The sequence below is a fragment of the Mesoplodon mirus genome, assembly GCF_964341445.2.
Source record: "Mesoplodon mirus genome assembly, chromosome: 3".
Classification (NCBI taxonomy): domain Eukaryota; kingdom Metazoa; phylum Chordata; class Mammalia; order Artiodactyla; family Ziphiidae; genus Mesoplodon; species Mesoplodon mirus.
In genome coordinates this window covers 165,120,607-165,137,471 of record NC_138978.1, presented here as the reverse complement: position 1 = coordinate 165,137,471, position 16,865 = coordinate 165,120,607, and the positions used below count along the sequence as shown (strand labels likewise).

The 16,865-nt window shown below is 44.3% G+C and overlaps 1 protein-coding gene across 1 annotated transcript in view; it reads left to right on the top strand.

Annotated features, from left to right (window-relative positions):
- Positions 1-365: 365 nt before the first annotated feature.
- BRINP2 (BMP/retinoic acid inducible neural specific 2) overlaps positions 366-16,865 on the top strand; it is a gene marked incomplete at both ends in the record, with an annotated part of 51,666 nt that continues 35,166 nt past the window's right edge. The window contains one exon of the mRNA XM_082615580.1: positions 366-637. Within this exon, the coding sequence (XP_082471706.1) occupies positions 366-637 (272 nt within the window). The remainder of the gene's footprint in view (positions 638-16,865) is intronic.

The window sequence follows — 16,865 nt, the reverse complement described above, 5'->3', positions numbered from 1 at the left end:
GTCAAAATTCTGGTTTCTTCACTTGAAATCTGCGTGAAATTAAGCAACTTTCCTAATAGCTCTAAACCTCATCTTCTCATCGGCAAAATGACAGTGGTGTTTCCTGTAGGATTGTTTTAAGAATTAAATGAAATATACATCAACACGGAGCTCAATGCCTAGAAGGAAGATGTGTTACTAAGATAAAGGATTCTAGAATGGGCCCTGCCCAAGGAGATTTGATGCTCACAGGCCCATGCGGTCAGACCAGGGTGTGCAGCTGACATCTCCGTGTTGTACTTTTCCAGTTCCAGGAGCCCTGGTGGAGCGGCACAGAGCTGGAGAGTGTGGCGAGAGAATGAAGACACCAACCGCCTGGGAGAAGCATGAGGTGGCATTGCGGCACTCGATTTAGAGGGCTTCAGCCGGTGGCGGCAGCCCCATGGGCAGCTCTGCTGGCACTGGCCCTCCCCGGTTGGGTGCTGGCTGTCTCGGCCACGGCGGCCGCTGCGGTTCCCGAGCATCATGCCTCCGCGGCCGGCCAGCCGCCCCTGGACTGGCTGCTCACAGATCGGGGCCCGTTTCACCGCGCGCAGGAGTACACCGACTTCGTGGAGCGCTACCGCCAGGGTTTTACCACCAGATACAGGATCTACAGGTGAGTGGGGCATCCCACTGAAGCCAGCCTGGGTCTGTGCAGGGCGCCAGGCGCCAAGCCAGCTGGCAGGCCGCAGACTGCACTAGGAGAGAGCCGGAGGACCAGCAGGCAGGGAGAACAAGCTTGCCATGTTGGTTTTTAAAAAAAGAAGAAAACACATACAAGCTGGAAAACCTGCTGATGCCTCCTGGGGAACTTAGCAAAAGGGTTTCTATTTATAGGTTGTGCTGCTTATAAATTGAGGACAAATCAGGCGGCTTGGATTCAGCATGAGGCCTGAGCTGCTGCAGGAGGTCAGAGTCGAAGGCTGGGGCCGGGTTTTAAATAATGGGTGAGATACTTTTATGAGTTGTAATTACCTCGATATGCAAATGAAGGAAGGACAGCTCCAGGTCCTGCCTTAGAGGTGGGGGGAGCCCCGCAGGGGCGGGGATGGGCCGGCCCTCACCCTTGTCAACACCACAGCCTCAGTTGGCCTTGTGCAAGGAAATGGGCTGTATCGTCCCTGCCCCTTGGCCTGTCCTCAGGAGCATCAGAGCTGAAAGTCAAACATGCAGCCTGTCTGACCCATCTGACAAGGGATGAACCAGGTACAGATTCCTGGCTGCTGGACCAGCACTTCAAGAGCACAAGGCTCATCAAAATCCTCACCTCCGGTGACCCAGAGACCCTCAGGGCTCCCTTGAGTGCATTCCTGAATTCAACTTTCCCCTTCATCCCTCTGCTCAGTCCCTGCCTTAGTGTCACCCCCTTTTCCTCCTCACCTTGACCATAGTCTTCAGACAAACCTGGGAACTTTGCTAGAATTTTTTTCTTTTATTAAAGATATTTATTTTCCAATTAGAGATTCATTTCTATTGAGAGAGAGAGAGCAGGAAAGTCTGAAAAAGCACAAAGAGAAACAGAGCCAGAAAATCACCTATTCTTTTGCCATCTAGAGGTTGCTCTTGGTAACCTTGGGCATGTGCATTCCTAGTCATGTGAACATACTAAAGGTTTTGGCCCTCTTGCTGGATCTAGCATTTTACATGCCTTATGTACATGAACTCATTTAATCCTTCTAATAACCCTCTTTTGGAAGAACAGGTATTCTCCCCTTTTTACAGATGAGGAAATTGAGGTCCAGGGAAGTTAAGGAACTTGCTGAGGGGCACACAGCTAGTACATGGTGAAGCTAGGATTAGCTCCCAACTAGTAGTCAGACTCCAAAGTCTGCGTTCTTAAATTATATTTAAAGAAACTATATTTTTCTGTTTCTAAGAGGCTTTTTTTTTTTTTTTTTTGTACTTCTGCAACACCACGCAGTCTGTTTAGGTTAGTACGGAGTCTCAGAAATAAGGTTTTAAGGTATTGAGCACTGAGAGAGTCCCAAATGGTAAGTGCAGCCATTTACAGGGGACATTTTCCTGGTACACGATCCCCACGTGCAGATGCAGACAAAGGGAAAGATGAGGTATTTGAGGGGCTGGTGCTTCCTGGGTGCAGAGGTCCGTAGAAACAAAAGCCATTTCTCTTCCAATCTGATATTAGAAGGGATTGCAGTTCATACTCTCTGGTTCAGCGGCTCTGGTCCTTGCCATCCTCCAAAGACTGTAGTGTAAATTCACACAGGGCCACTGAGGCAGAGAGCAGCCAGCTCGGGCTGGGAATGGCTGAGCTAACACCTGCTCCGGTAAAAGAGGTTAACTTGACTCTCAGTAAATATATAAGAAATTAGACCTGTGTCCCCCACGAACTTTCTATAAGGTAAATTCAGGGTGATGCTTCTCTTTATCAAAGAATTTCTTTTTCCATCCCTCCAAAAAAAAAAAAAAAGAAGAAGAAAAAAAGGGAAAAGAGAAAATCCACCCTAGAATGTATTTAAGCAGCGAATCCCTCTAGTTCAGGAAAACAAGATTTAATTCACCTCAAACTTTTCTGTTTATCCCAAATCTTTCAAAAGCACTATTATCACCAAAAAAATTGTTTTAAGTATGTTGGAACTGAAATGTCAGGCTGGGAATCCTAATACCACCATTCACTTCAAAGGGCTATAAGAACTAGAAGGAATAAAGCACCAGTTTCCTTCACCCCTCCACAGATTTTTCTTTTTTTTTCTTTTTTTTTTTCTGCAGTACATGGGCCTCTCACTGTTGTGGCCTCTCCCATTGCGGAGCACAGGCTTCAGACGCGCAGGCTCAGCGGCCATGGCTCACGGGCCCAGCCGCTCCGCGGCATGTGGGATCTTCCCGGACCGGGGCACGAACCCGTGTCCCCTGCATTGGCAGGCGGACTCTCAACCACTGCGCCACCAGGGAAGCCCCACAGATTTTTCTTGTCATCAGGCCCCAGCCCCAAGGCTGGTGACCACTGAATGCCTTAGCAGCAGCTCAGAGCCGGCCACGGGGAATGTCTGGAATCACTTCTGCACCATCAACCGTTCTATCAGTCTGTAATGCTGTTTTGATCATTTAATGTGACGGGCTCTTACACTGTGCCATTCTGTTTCTCTGGGGTCAGTTATTGCACATGAACCTGTACTTGGGGAAACAGTAACCAGTCATTCTGACAGGAATACAGCATTGCGATTTGCGACCCCATGGCGGGGCAAGGGGAGAATGGTCACACACGGCTGCTCCAGGAGCATTCTGGGAGCCCTGCCTTTAGTTATTAAGCAACATGGTGGATCCATGGATACTTGTTGTAGGGCTCTATATTATCCCCAAAGGAACTCACTCTTATCCCTTTCCCTTTCGTCTCTAGTGGTAATTCCTTCTAGCAACTTCAAGACCTTGCTTACTGTGACTAGAGCAGGTCACAGAAAACTGGTCTAGTCATCCCTAATGACTAGAAGGGCAATTTTTCCAGAAGGGCAGAGGGAGAAAGAGCTTACAGAGAATATCAGAAATGCTCTGTGGTGAACTATGGGGTCTCGAACAGGATTAGTCTTTTATTCAATTCTTTAAGAAAGCTTTTGGCACATGGAGATCATATGGTATCCATATGTGCTTTCCATGTAAGAAGGGAGGTGAGCTGTGGTGGGGGAAGAATAAGACTTTCCAACGGGGCTAGAATATTCAGTGCAGAATTACATGAAGCTCTCTTACACAGCAGAACAGAGATCCTTCTTCTCTTCTATCTTGTGTGTGGACATATTATAGCAATTACACAACCAGGTTCTAACATTAAGCTCTGAACCCCACCTATTCTTATTTGGAAATCAGAATGTGCTGTCTGTTAGAGTAGATGACTGGTTGGTCTAGAATAGCTCTGGCCTCTCTAACCACGGGTCCCCAGAGATTGTTGCTCTCTCCGTAAGTTTGTATTCTCGTAGGCATAGATGCTCCAGAGTGAAGGTTTCTGGAGCCAGATGACCTGGACTCTAATCCTGGGGCTGCAGCTTACTAGCTGTATAATGTTGGGTTAATTATTAAATTTCTTTGTTCCCTAATTTCCTTATTTGTAAAATTAGGACAATTATAGTGCCCACCTAATGGATTGACGTGAAATTAAATGAGTTAATTGATGTAAAACACTTAGAACGGTGCTTAATAAATATTACCTAGTATTAGAGTATCCTCAACAAATATTAACCAATGCAAAAATTATAATGAGATGACAGCCATGGGTACTATCTTCATGATAACATCTGATAATGGCTTAGCATTTGACAGCTTACATTAGAAGGAGAAAAAAAATTGCTCTCTTGCTTTCTTTTTTAAAGCATATTAACCTTAATTCCTCAATCTCTGTCTCTGCTGGGAGAGGAACTCAACTGGAGAATGAATGCATGTTTTCTGGGGCTCACTCTTACTGGTCTTATGGACTACCAGAAAGAGCTGGATCATTTCCAGCATGTTTTAGAATCACCACAGGGAATGATCTTTCTCCTATAAAGTCAGGGGTTGCCAACTGAGCAGACCTTCCTTAAGATGTCCTACAGAAGCTGGGCACTGGTCACTGCCAGCTCCCTGGTTCCAGGGGTAACTTGAACAATCTCAGGATGGCACCATTACGAGAAGAGAGACAATATACATTCTTGTTAAAACTTCCTAAATAACAGGATGGCCTTGGCCATCTCACCCAATTTCTGGCAAGCTTTTAAATTCCATTAGCCGACCTCTCAGCATCTTCTTAAGCCCTATCAGACCAAGATCTGAGCAATCAGTCCACTTCTCAGACACTGTCTCTTAATAGGCTAGTGGTAAGAGCTGAAAGAGCAGAGATCCTGTCCCAGATTCCATTTGTGACCCCCAACTACCTGCCTTTGCCCCACTCTATAGCCCCCAGTACAGTAAACCCTTAAGTGATCAACCTCTCACAGCAGCCCTGTGAGGCAGATGGGGGTTCTTAGGGTTCAAGGCGGTGAGATGGACTTGTTCAAGGTCAGAGAGGTAGCCAGTCACAGCCAGAAATAGCACTCAGAGCTCCTGACTTGAAGTCTCCTGCTCATTACGCTAGACCATGCCACTTCCCTTTGAGTGGTAAGTGCATCTTCATCATAACACGCAACCTAATCAGGCACCTAAATTGAGCTGATGCAAATGTAAATATGGTTTCTCAAAACACTCTAGCAGTAATGTTCCATTCTCTCTTTGCTACAAATCAAAGTAATGAGCAGTCTGTTTTTTTTTTAATTTCTTTTTGTATTAAAGCTTTAATAGAGAGATAATCGTGGGATTGGAAAAAATCCAAGCCACTATGATGAAACACTTAAAACTCGGAAAGAATAAATTAAAATTAAGAGATAAAGTTAGAGATCATATAGAACAATGAGTATAATATGGTGGTTGGGAGAAAAGCAAGGCCAGGAATAATTCCAAATTATTGGCCTTAGTCACTAATACCTCCATTTCTATTATCTGCCTCTCTTTTAGAAAAGAAGGGTCTAGGGATATGTTAGAAGTCTTTTAGGAAGAAAAAAAGAAAACCAAAAAATAAGTAGCTATCTTCATATTATATGTGATCATATTCTGATCATGATTTTCTGATCATATTCTGGGCAAAGTTTGCAAATTTTGAGAACCAAAGTAGAACATAGCTTAAAACCGAGGTTGGAGTGGTACCCAAAGGTAGGCAATGTTGAAGCAGGAATGTGTTTTAGCAGGTGCCTCTGGAAACATACATTAGGGCAGGCTGGGGTAGAATCAGATGACGTGCTGAAATGAGGGCAGTTAAGGCAAAAGAACCTTTCTGCAGGCACCAGAGCAATTACCCTAAGTAAAGATAATCTGTTTATGATTCATCAGGATGAAAAATAAGGTTTGGCAATAGCTTACATGTGAAAGAAGTGAGAAAAGGGCAAAACCGAATAATTTATCCATACTGCTCCAAGTGTGGTCTGTGGACCAGCAGCAGCATTGGCATTACCTGAGAGCTTGTAAGAAATGACAGAACCTCAAGTCTCACCCTGACCTACAAAATCAGAATCGGCATTTTAACAGGAGCCCCACATGAACAGTATGACATTAAAGCTTGATTATACTAAGTGCTTGGGAGGTGGAAGGAGAGCAGGAATAACCAGGGTGGAGAAGGAGAGAAAGCTTAATGGTAAGGCAGCATCCCCCATGATGCACTTGAGGTCGTGAGAATATTTACAGGAGATGTTACAAATGAAACAGAACAGTCGTCATGGGAGGTTAAATTTAGGAATTATTAGTGCCAAGGCACATGAACTCATAAGATCCAGCAGCTGGGAGACAAGTTTAAAAGCAGAAAAGGCTGGAGGGCCTAGAACCAGCCTATATGGGTGCCTCCTGGGAGATGGAGAGGTGAGGAAGCAGAGAGCAGCTGTGGAAGCAATCACAGAAGGAACTCCAGAGCTGATTTATCATCTGGACCATGTCTCAGGGACTAACAAATACTGATTTGAATAAACAGTGAACCCTGGGAGAGGCACTGTCTCCAATTAAGAGATCACAATCCACATAAATAAATGGCAACCAAAGGCAACCTCAGTCTGTCTGGGTAAATCCCAGTGATTTCCTAGGTGTTCCTCATAGCTACGGAGGTACAGAAGGGTTGTGTTATCACACAGCTGCAGGGCACCACAAGGGAAGCCGTGGTTCTCAGGTGGATGGGACAGGCAGGGGAGGAGGTGAGCTCGGCCGGAGAAACGACCATCACCCAAGCAAACTGGGTAATCTCTGCCCTTCTCACTGGGTTTATGTTTTGACAAGGGAGTTTGTTGGAATAGAAGGCGAGAAAGGAACAGTACACAAACTAGAGCAAAACAAATCAGAGCGAAATCAGAGGCAATGCGGAGTGATGAGCCTGTAGTCGGGTCACAGGTACTATTTCTCAGTCCACAGAGGTAAGGAGGTGGGAGAGGGACAGCACAAAACGTCTAGAGTTTGCTTTCCTCGAGTTCAGTGCTGGCTAAATGTATAGCCGAATATCTGACGTAAACTATCTAATCTAGGCTGTAGACCCAGCAGAAGGCCTTCACCCAAGGAATTTTATTCCAGAAGTGTCTGGATGATGAGCCGCAAAAGGGTGTCTGGGCCCTTGAATTGGGCCTTGCAGATCCTCATCCTTGTGCAGCATCCTGTCTGCATCTTAACGTGGACACATCCGCACCAGTGCCGCTGACCTATGCGAATGAGGAAGTGTGCTGCCCACTTCGAGGAAGGAGAAAGAGCACGTAAACATACAATGACAATTCAAGAGCTTAAGAAGAGCAGTACTCATTCAATCCATTGTATTGAAGGCCGACTCTGTGCCCATGCTTCTACAAGATTCTGCTAACAAACCATGAATGGGGAGGACACAGTTCCTGACCTGGTGGAACTCACAGACGAGTACATTTGGAGAAAGTGCGAGGTCACTCTGTACAGAAAGGTCAGGGAAAGCCAGAATAAAAGGGGATGCATTGGCCAGACTCTGATGGCTGAGTGGGAGATCTCCAAGTGGAGAGCTTGGGGAATGGTGCTGTGGACACAGGAGCAGTATAACCAAAGTTGTGGGAGTGCCAGGTGTGCTTTAGAAACTGAGCAGCCAGTCCCATGCATCCAGTGTAAATGCCAAGAAGCATGTGAATGTCCCTCCTCCCCCTGCTGTGCCCCACTGTGGTGTTTCTGCCATCTCTTGTCACTCCAAAATGCCAAAAGGGTCTCCTAGACACCGATTTCTTCCAAGGTGCAATTTTAAAAGCCTCTCACCTGGAGGGCATGTCATTTTCCTGTACTGGCAGTGAGTAAAATGAAGTAAAAGTAATTGCATATCTGGAGAAGGTAGGACCAAAGGCAATTCCTTGCATTTCTACCTTGGAAAAATGGAGTGTGAATATGCACCTGGTGAGAAAATGGTAAGCAGTTCTTTGAGGTCTTACAAAGCCACTAGTTCAACTGAAAATCCAGCATCACTTAGGCTTAAAAAATTGAATTTAGAGTAAGCTTCCCACACCATGTGTTTGCTTTCTTGGTCCTTTTGCAAGTATTTATGGAGCATCTACTTTGTGCAAAGCATTATTCTGGGCACTGTTGAAGGCTACAAAAGATAGAGAAAACAGGGTTCTACTGATTTCCAGGAGTTCAGCTGTCCAGTTTGAGTGACTGCACACATAAACGGAAAAAACACATTGAAATGTAGCATCTCAGGCTCTGGGAGAAGAAGATATTTAGCCCATTCTCAGTGATTGATGGATAGATTTGGTCCATGGATGCCATATCAGAATGAATTCTCAGGATGTCAGTCCCACGTTCCCCCAGGACAAAATGACTCTTGCCCCAGATTTTCCTGTGTGTTCTAGGACTATTTCCATGTCATCCACCTGGCTTGAAATAGGATTGCAAAGATGGTCTGTGAAGAGAAAATGTAAAAATAAAAGCATGCAAGAAAAGCAGGGAAAATCCAGGAAGGCCAAGGGGAGAAAGCTAGTTCAGTTTTGTTTTCAGATGAGATTTAGTAGAGAGATCTTGAGTCAGTCAGGCAGAGAAAAAGAGGATTAATTTTTGCTTTGAGAAATAATTAATTTTATTCATGAATGAATTGCTACTTAGAGACATGTATATGTAGAAAGGAGTGAGGTAGGCTTCATCTAGAAACCGTCACGACATGCAGGCAGAAAGGGACACTGGCTAGCCGCGTGGTCTTTTCATTTTTTTTCTCCTCAAGAGAACAGCTTCCTCTGGGTCAAGGATTCTCATTTTTTTTTCTCTATTCAGCTCTGCCACATTTATCCCACCTCAGGGCTTTCCACATCTCCCACAAGAAAATTATTTCAGTCCACATTGCTTAGGACAGTGAGTGGCATGTGGTGGGACATTTATTCAGTCAGCATACGTTTATTATCTCTGTGTGCTGGCCACTCCCCAAGTGCTGGGGACACAGCTGTGAATGAGACACGGCCCAGGCCTCAGGGAGCTCCGCCCTCAAGGAAGACAGACCCCCAGGAGCAAGTGGTTGGAAGTGGGCTGCGGTCTGTGCAGCAGACCAAAGCGCTCGGTGTGTTTTGTTCCCATGCCAATCATCCATCTTCTCCTCCAGGATTAGAAACAGGTGAGTGTGCTCGCAAAGCTGCTCAAATCAAGTGGAACAGATTTATGACCATAGAGCTGGGCTGGAGATGAAGATTTGGACCTGAGTCTGAGACAAAGATTTCTATCCCCACAATCTATCCCTGACTCAAATTAAAGACAACTGGAGCCTTCTGGTCTTTCAGACTGATTTGCCCAATCCTACATGAAACAACTGAAAAAGGCATCACTGGATACTGTGGATGGGCTGGGCAGGTGGCCTCAAATGGAGCTCCACGAACTGAGCAGGAGGAAACCTTCAGAGGGCCTGTTGACTGGAGGGCGTGGATGTCCAAGAGACAAAAGCTTTTTGTGAGCAGGGATCTCAAGGCATTGACTACACAGTATTGAAGTGTGGACCACAGGGCAGCAGGCTGTCACCAATTTCCCCAGTTTCTTTATGGGATGAAAGGAGTAAGGGGGCAAAGAAAACAGACTGTTTGGGGAGGGCAAATGCATAACTTAGAAGAAAGCAAAGCATTCCTCTATGTTGTGACATATTAATAACAATAATAAATAATAGTGACTATATATATGGAGTATTCACAATATACCCAACATCTTACTAAGTGCATAATAATGTTATATGCTAAAATTATGAGAAATGTACAAGGGAGATGCTCTTTGTGTACATGTTGTACAGATGAAGACACTGAGTTTTAGAGGGTGTCGCACAACTGGTAAGAGGAAGAGCCAGCACTCAACCCATACAATAGCGGATCTGACCGTTAGATGATTATTATTGAATCAAATACATAATCTGAGCCTGGGATTCTTAATGCTCCAAGAGAAATGGTGCCTCTACTTGTAACCACCGGTGCTCTCTGCCACTCCTACTCTTCCTTCTGGCATTCTAGCAGACCTTTGGGATGGAGAAGATGGGTCTCGGGGCTAGAAGGTGCCTCATCCCACTCAAAGACCTTGTAGTTCTCTGTTTCCACCAGAGTTGTCCATCTGCACTTGGGCTCTGGGGAACCCTTTGTGGGAAGAAGCTACAGATGAACCTTCCTGAAGCAGGTCACCCGCAGAGAATGTTGTGTGTGTTGGCTTTGCACTGCCAATGTATTTCTGTAAGGGTGCAGTGTAAATCGAATTTCTGTAAATCAAAGCCTCTGCTCGAGGGACACTTGATGGCATTTCCAAAATTCAGTATCTTATTTTTTGCCTGGCAATGGCGTATAAAAATTCAGTGCTACGTCAGTCTCTAGCCCCTGACTTGAGGATCAGGTAGCTACTGATTTATAAAACACAGACATCCACTTGGAATTATCTTATATTTCAAGAAATATTTTAATACGACAAGAAGAAACCTTTGGTGATGCAAATAACCTCTGCTTATTGGGCTACTTTGCAAATTTGGAGTTTCATATAATGACAAGATTGGTACGTGCTCTGGGTCACTCCTACTTACCCTTTGCATCCACAGCACATCACGGAATCAGATGAAGCAGTGAAAGAGACCTAGAGGCTGGGACTCCCAAGTCAGCTTTAGGATTTGTAGGTATAGGGTGGGCAGATTAGGGCTGCTGTACTCGGGCCATGGCTTAGAGAAGATGCAGGGATCTGGCACAGCTCCCTCTGCCTGCTGTGTTTTCCCCTCTGCACCTGTTTAATGCTCCCTGGTTCTGCCACCACACCAGGCTCTCCCCTGAGCCCAGAAATGTGCCTCTTTCTCCCTCTCCCTGCAAAGAACAAGCAAGCTCTGGATGTCAGAATGAGTCAGAATGAACAAGAAGTCTCACTGGCCAGGCAGGAGGCCCTGGTCGGAGAAAAACGAGGTAGCCAGACCGAGCGCTGCCCCAGGCCCTTCATTACTAGCCTTGGTGCCTGGGAGAATTCTCATTTTCCTTGTGTGCCGGGAGAGTCTGTGCCTCATCTGGGGACATGCTAGTGATGGAGGAGGAAGAGGAAGGAAGACTCTTTGGGGAGCGAGTTCCCCTGGATCCACAGAGGCATGTACACACCTAATGATCCCTCGACAGGGGTCACATAGTTGGAGTACTAGTAACAGAGGTAAGCTTCAGTGCAGTGAGCCAGGCTTTGCTTAGCTGCGTTCTGTTTATGTTCTAAAGTGTGAGTCTGACAAAGACCACGTGGAAACGAAGGGAGGCTAAGCAAGTCCTTGAATGCCAGCCTCGGCCATCTGGAAATTATGCTCAAGTGGGACTTGATAGAAGAAATGTGGCTCTCGAGGCTGATAATACATTCTTTTACCTTCTGTTACCACTAAGTAGGGCAATGTCCATTCTGGTGCCTGTAGGCCAGGAGACTAAATCAGAGAACACCAGATTTAGTGGTTGGCCTGGAATAAGAGGCCAGAGCTGCAGAAACAGTGTCTGAGGATGCAGGGAAGCCTGGGGACATGGGATGGCAGAACAGAACCAAGGTGCTCGGATCTGTGAATTAGAAGGAAACTTTATTTTTTTATTTTTTTATAAATTTATTTTATTTATTTATTTTTGGCTGCGTTGGGTCTTTGTTGCTGCATGCGGGCTTTTCTCTAGTTGCAGCGAGTGGGGGCTACTCTTCGTTGTGGAGCGCAGGCTTCTCATTGTGGTGGCTTCTCTTGTTGTGGAGCACGGGCTCTAGGCACATGGGCTTCAGTAGTTGTGGCTCACGGGCTCTAGAGTACAGGCTCAGTAGTTGTGGCACACGGGCTTAGTTGTTCCACAGCATGTGGGATCTTCCCGGACCAGGGCTCAAACCCGTGTCCCCTGCATTGGCAGGCGGACTCCCAACCACTGCGCCACCAGGGAAACCCCTATTTTTATTTTTTATTGAAGTATCGTTCATTATATTATAGCTCAATATATATATATATATATTTTTTTTCAGATTCTTTTACATATGGCTTATTACAAGATATTTAATATTGTTCCCTGTGCTACATAGTAACTCCTTGTTGTTTATGTATTTTATATATAGTAGTGTATATATGTTAAGCCCAAACTCCTAATTTATACCTGCCGTCCACCTTTCCCCTTTGGTAAACATATGTTTTCTATTTCTGCGAGTCTGTTTCTGTTTTGTATATGAGTTCATTTGTATCATTTTTTAGATTCTACATAGAAATGATATCATATGATATTTGTCTGTCTCTGTCTGACTTACTTCACTTAGTATGATAATCTCTGGGTGCATCCAGGTTGCTGCAAATGGCATTATTTCATTCTTTTTTATGGCTGAGTATATACACACACCACATCTTTTTTATCCATTCATCAGTTGATGGACACTTAGGTTGCTTCCATGTCTTGGCTATTGTAAATAGTGCTGCTATGAACATTGGGGTGCATGTATCTTTTGGAATTAGAGTTTTCTCTGGATATATGCCCAGTAGTGGGATTGCTGGGTCATATGGTAGTTCTGTTTTTAGTTTTTTAAGGAACCTCCATACTGTTTTCCATAGTGGCTGCACCAATTTACATTCCCACCAACAGCATAGAAGGGTTCCAGAAGGAAACTTTAAAATCATTTATTTTCTACCCATGGCAGACAACCACTCTACAAATCCCCAAGAAGGTGCCTTGGCTTGGGCAGGTCCAGTTCTGTGTGTTCTCTGAAGCCAGCTTCCATTCAGCAGCCCAAAACACTCCGCAGATCTTTATGAAATTGAATCTCAGTATTTCCTTCCATAATTCCACTTATTGGTCCTGACTCTGCTTTCTCCTATTTCTCTAGAATAAGTGTAAATTCCTCTTCTTTGCAAAAGGTCTCCAGATATTTGAAGACAGTTATTCTTAGACACAGTAGCACACTGTGACTTCCCTCCAGATGTTCTTTTCTCTCTCTTTCCCCTCTCACAGTCTCTCTCTCAAACTGTCCTTGTTTCTTTTTTCCCAGCTCTCTCTTTTCCCTCTTTGATCTTCATGAAATCATTCAGAACCAAGACTCCTATCCAGTCACTCTGTCATCACCCAGAGCCTCAGAGTTCTCCTGGGTCCTGGTAAACAAAGAAAGGGATAATAAATGAGAAATTGATGTTGACATAAGCTTTTCTTCCTGAACCAATTCTGGCTCCTGGAGAGCTTGCTTGCTTGCTTCCTCTCCTTTCAAAATCCTCAAGAATTTTGTCACAGATCAGTATCAGTTCACCATCCTGGAGTTTCTCAGACCAGGCATTTTCCTCTCCACAGATTTCTTTAACTTCTTCCATTCTGTGCAGTTCTTGAAAATTAGTGATGGTAATTTTCAAAGTCACGGGCTCACCTCAGAATATGTGGTGACTCTGCTTGGGACCTGAAGCATCAATTTTACAAGAAAAGTGAGAAATATGTTCTGGGTTTATCGTGAGAGAATATAGGTTTTTCATTCAAGTGAAATGTAGAAAAAAAATCCTAACTTTTTTCTCAGCTTCTCAAAGAATTGCACCTCCCACATGATTTGATTTTGTTCACCTAGACTTAGTTTGTGGTAAAATCATAGCCAGAACTGCACCCATCCTCTTTTCTACTACACTTATTATGTCTTCTATATTCTTTCCTGTGCTTCCTACCATGACCGGCCACCACTGTAACTCGTGCTTTTTCCCCATCTTCCATTTGACTTATGTGGCTTCCATCTCAGAACTGCCTTTCAAAGCCAGCCTCTTCTCTCTTTCTTGGCTTCATCGTTTACCACTTGGCCTTTTCTCTCTTCTCCAATTCAACCTGCCTAAAATCCTCTGTTGGTCCCTCTGTGCCCAAAGGATAAAATCCAAATGTGTTTTCTTAGCATGAGAGTCTCTTCTAAATCCATCCATTTACTCTTTCAACAAATATTCCATGAATACTGACCTTGTGCCACTGATGATGCCCCATCATTTCTTCCTGCTTATCTTATGTTCCAGTCTCAGTGAACATTTCCAGATTTTCCTAGACACAGAGCCTTCCTTAGATCCCACTTGTCTTTCCATGTCCCATTCCGTTTTCCTGCAAAGCTCTTTCTATTTTCTCTACCATCTGAGCTCTGACTCACCTTTCAAACCCATTTAAATATCACCTCTCTATAGCTTCTTTTTTGGCTCCCGCAAGCAAGTTCGTTATTCCTACTTCTGGTTCCCCATCAGTCTGTTCATATTTCTGCTTTAGAACTTATTTTGTGCATTCAGTTAATTATTTATTTGCCTATCTCTATTTGCTCTTCACTTGGCTCTGAGCTCTTCCAGGCAAAAATGTCTGCCACATGTAAAGGTATAATAAAAGAATGAAGTCACTCTTTAAGAGTAGGGTGTTCTGGGACTGAATTAGATGAAGCAGAAAGCAAGTGGGTGAGGTTCCAGCCTCTACAATCATACTCTGTTGGCTTATTTATTTTTTTTTAAAAATTTGTTTATTTATTTATTTATGGCTGCGTTGGGTCTTTGTTGCTGCGCCCGGGCTTTCTCTAGTTGAAGCAAGTGGGGGCTACTCTTCGTTGTGGAGCGTAGGCTTCTCATTGTGGTGGCTTCTCTTGTTGCGGAGCACGGGCTCTAGGTGCACAGGCTTCAGTAGTTGTGGCACGTGGGCTCAGTAGTTGTGGCTCGCGGGCTCTAGAGCGCAGGCTCAGTAGTTGTGGCTCATGGGCTTAGTTGCTCTGTGGCATGTGGGATCTTCCTGGACCAGGGCTCGAACCTGTGCCCCTTGCATTGGCAGGTGGATTCTTAACCACTGCACCACCAGGGAAGTCCCCTCTGTGGGTTTAAGTGGAAGTTCTGCTACTTCCAGCTGTGTGATCTTGTACAAGTTATTTCTCATCAGTCAAATGGGTAGAATAATAGGAATTTTTTTATAGGCTTATTTGGTGATAACTAAAAAATAAATTTGGTTTATTTCAAGATAGGTGCTTACTTGTGAGAGGTCTCCTGAGAATAAATATGGAAAACAACAGAGTAGAAAATCTTGAGGAAGGAAGAGAAAATGAAGAGAGATTTAATTGAGGAAGATGGAACAAAGAAGGGGAGGCCTTACTTTATCAAACTCTTTCTACTGCAATCTTCATGCATTAATCAAATTTATCACTTAAAATCTACATATTGTTCTCCCTAACTGTAGCCGGAGTTAATCTATTCATTGATTTTATAGTTATAGATAGTCCCAGATAAATCCCTAACTGTGACAGGTGCTTTTCCTGTAGAACACAGCTCATACACCGTAATCCCATAACGTTAAAGTCAAGGCCTCAAGACCAACACCATTTCCATCTAGACTCACAAAGCAAGGAAGAGAGACCCCATATGGGAATGTAACTGAACTGGGGAGATACGGGAGCATGGATGTTTGACCACATAGGCAATAAAATCAGATAATTGAAAGGGGCCTTTATCCAGATAGGCAGTAATGTCAAGAGTGAAGATTATTTGCCAGGCTGCAATATGAGATTGACATGATCAAGGTGGAATTAGTTAGAGTAGGCTAACTGCTGGAACAAACTGTTCCCAAATCTCAGTGACTTAATACAAGTTTATTTTTTTGCTCATGTCCAGTGCAATTTGTGGTAGGGTTAAAAGGAGATTGCCTCATGAAGTCATTCAGAAACAAGACCCCTTCTATCTATCCAGTCACTGTGTCACCACCTAGGTCCTCAGAGTTCCCCTCTGGGTCCTGGTAAACAAGGAAAGAGAGCATGAAAGATTTTATGGGAAGTCTTATGGGCTAGGCCTGGGTTCACATTAAACCGGCCAAAACTCAGTCACGTGGCTACACTTAAATGCAGAGGAAGCTGGGGAAAACTATCCATCTGTGAGCCCAGGAGGAAAATGAAATCGCTTAGAGAACAATTTTCCAGTCTCTGCCACAAGTGAGGAAATGCAAGAAAAAGGGGAAATGCAAAGCCTTAAATTTAAGTCCAAAATGTCGACTTCACAAATGTAGGGTATAGGAGTCCTGGATTAGCTGTGGAAAAAAAATATCTGGGGTTGGAAGGATGTGGGGGGTGGGGGGTCTGGTTCACCTTGAGATTACTGTCAGCCAAGAATATTTTTCTCTCAAAAAAGGAATGCAATATTCAGGTGTATTAATAAAGGAAATAGGTATAGTAGAAAGATCACAGACTATCTTCACTTTTGGTTGGTTATATGTCCTTGACTAAGATACTTAAATTTTCTCAGTCTGAGCTTGCTCAGCCATAAAATGAGACTTAAGCTTGTGGAGTGTATCAGTGTATCAGTTAATTATTGCCACAATTATGGATATAAAAGTATCCCCCAAACTCAGTAGTTTAAAACAATGATCATTTTTCTCACTCAGCATCTGTAGGTTGGTTGAGTTAGCTTCAGGTTGTGGGTCTGCACAGGGGCCATTAGGTCTTTACTCCAGTGATGCTTATTATGGGTCTCAGGCTGAAAGGGCAGCATCTTACAGCTTCATGGAAGGAACAGTTCTTGTGGTGAGGGCAGGGATGCAAGAGAGAGAGTGGAGACATGCACTTTGGGGCCCAGAATTGGCACGTGTCACTTCTGTCCATGTTCCTTTGTCCAAAGCAATGTCACATAGCTAAGCCCAGTATCAATGGGGGAGGGAAATAAGCTCCATTCATATGAGTGAGTGATACTGCAAAGTTACATGTCAAAGGGCATTCTAATACAGGCAAGAATGAGGATTCTACCCCACTGACATTTGCAAGATTGTGGTGATGACTGAAAAATATGTAAAGCATCCAGTCCCATGACTGGCAACATAAGGACTCAGTAAATTGACACTATGATGATAATTATGATGATACTGATGTGTTCAGATATTGTATCCTAGTGTACTCTTGGTGGCTCAGAACACATC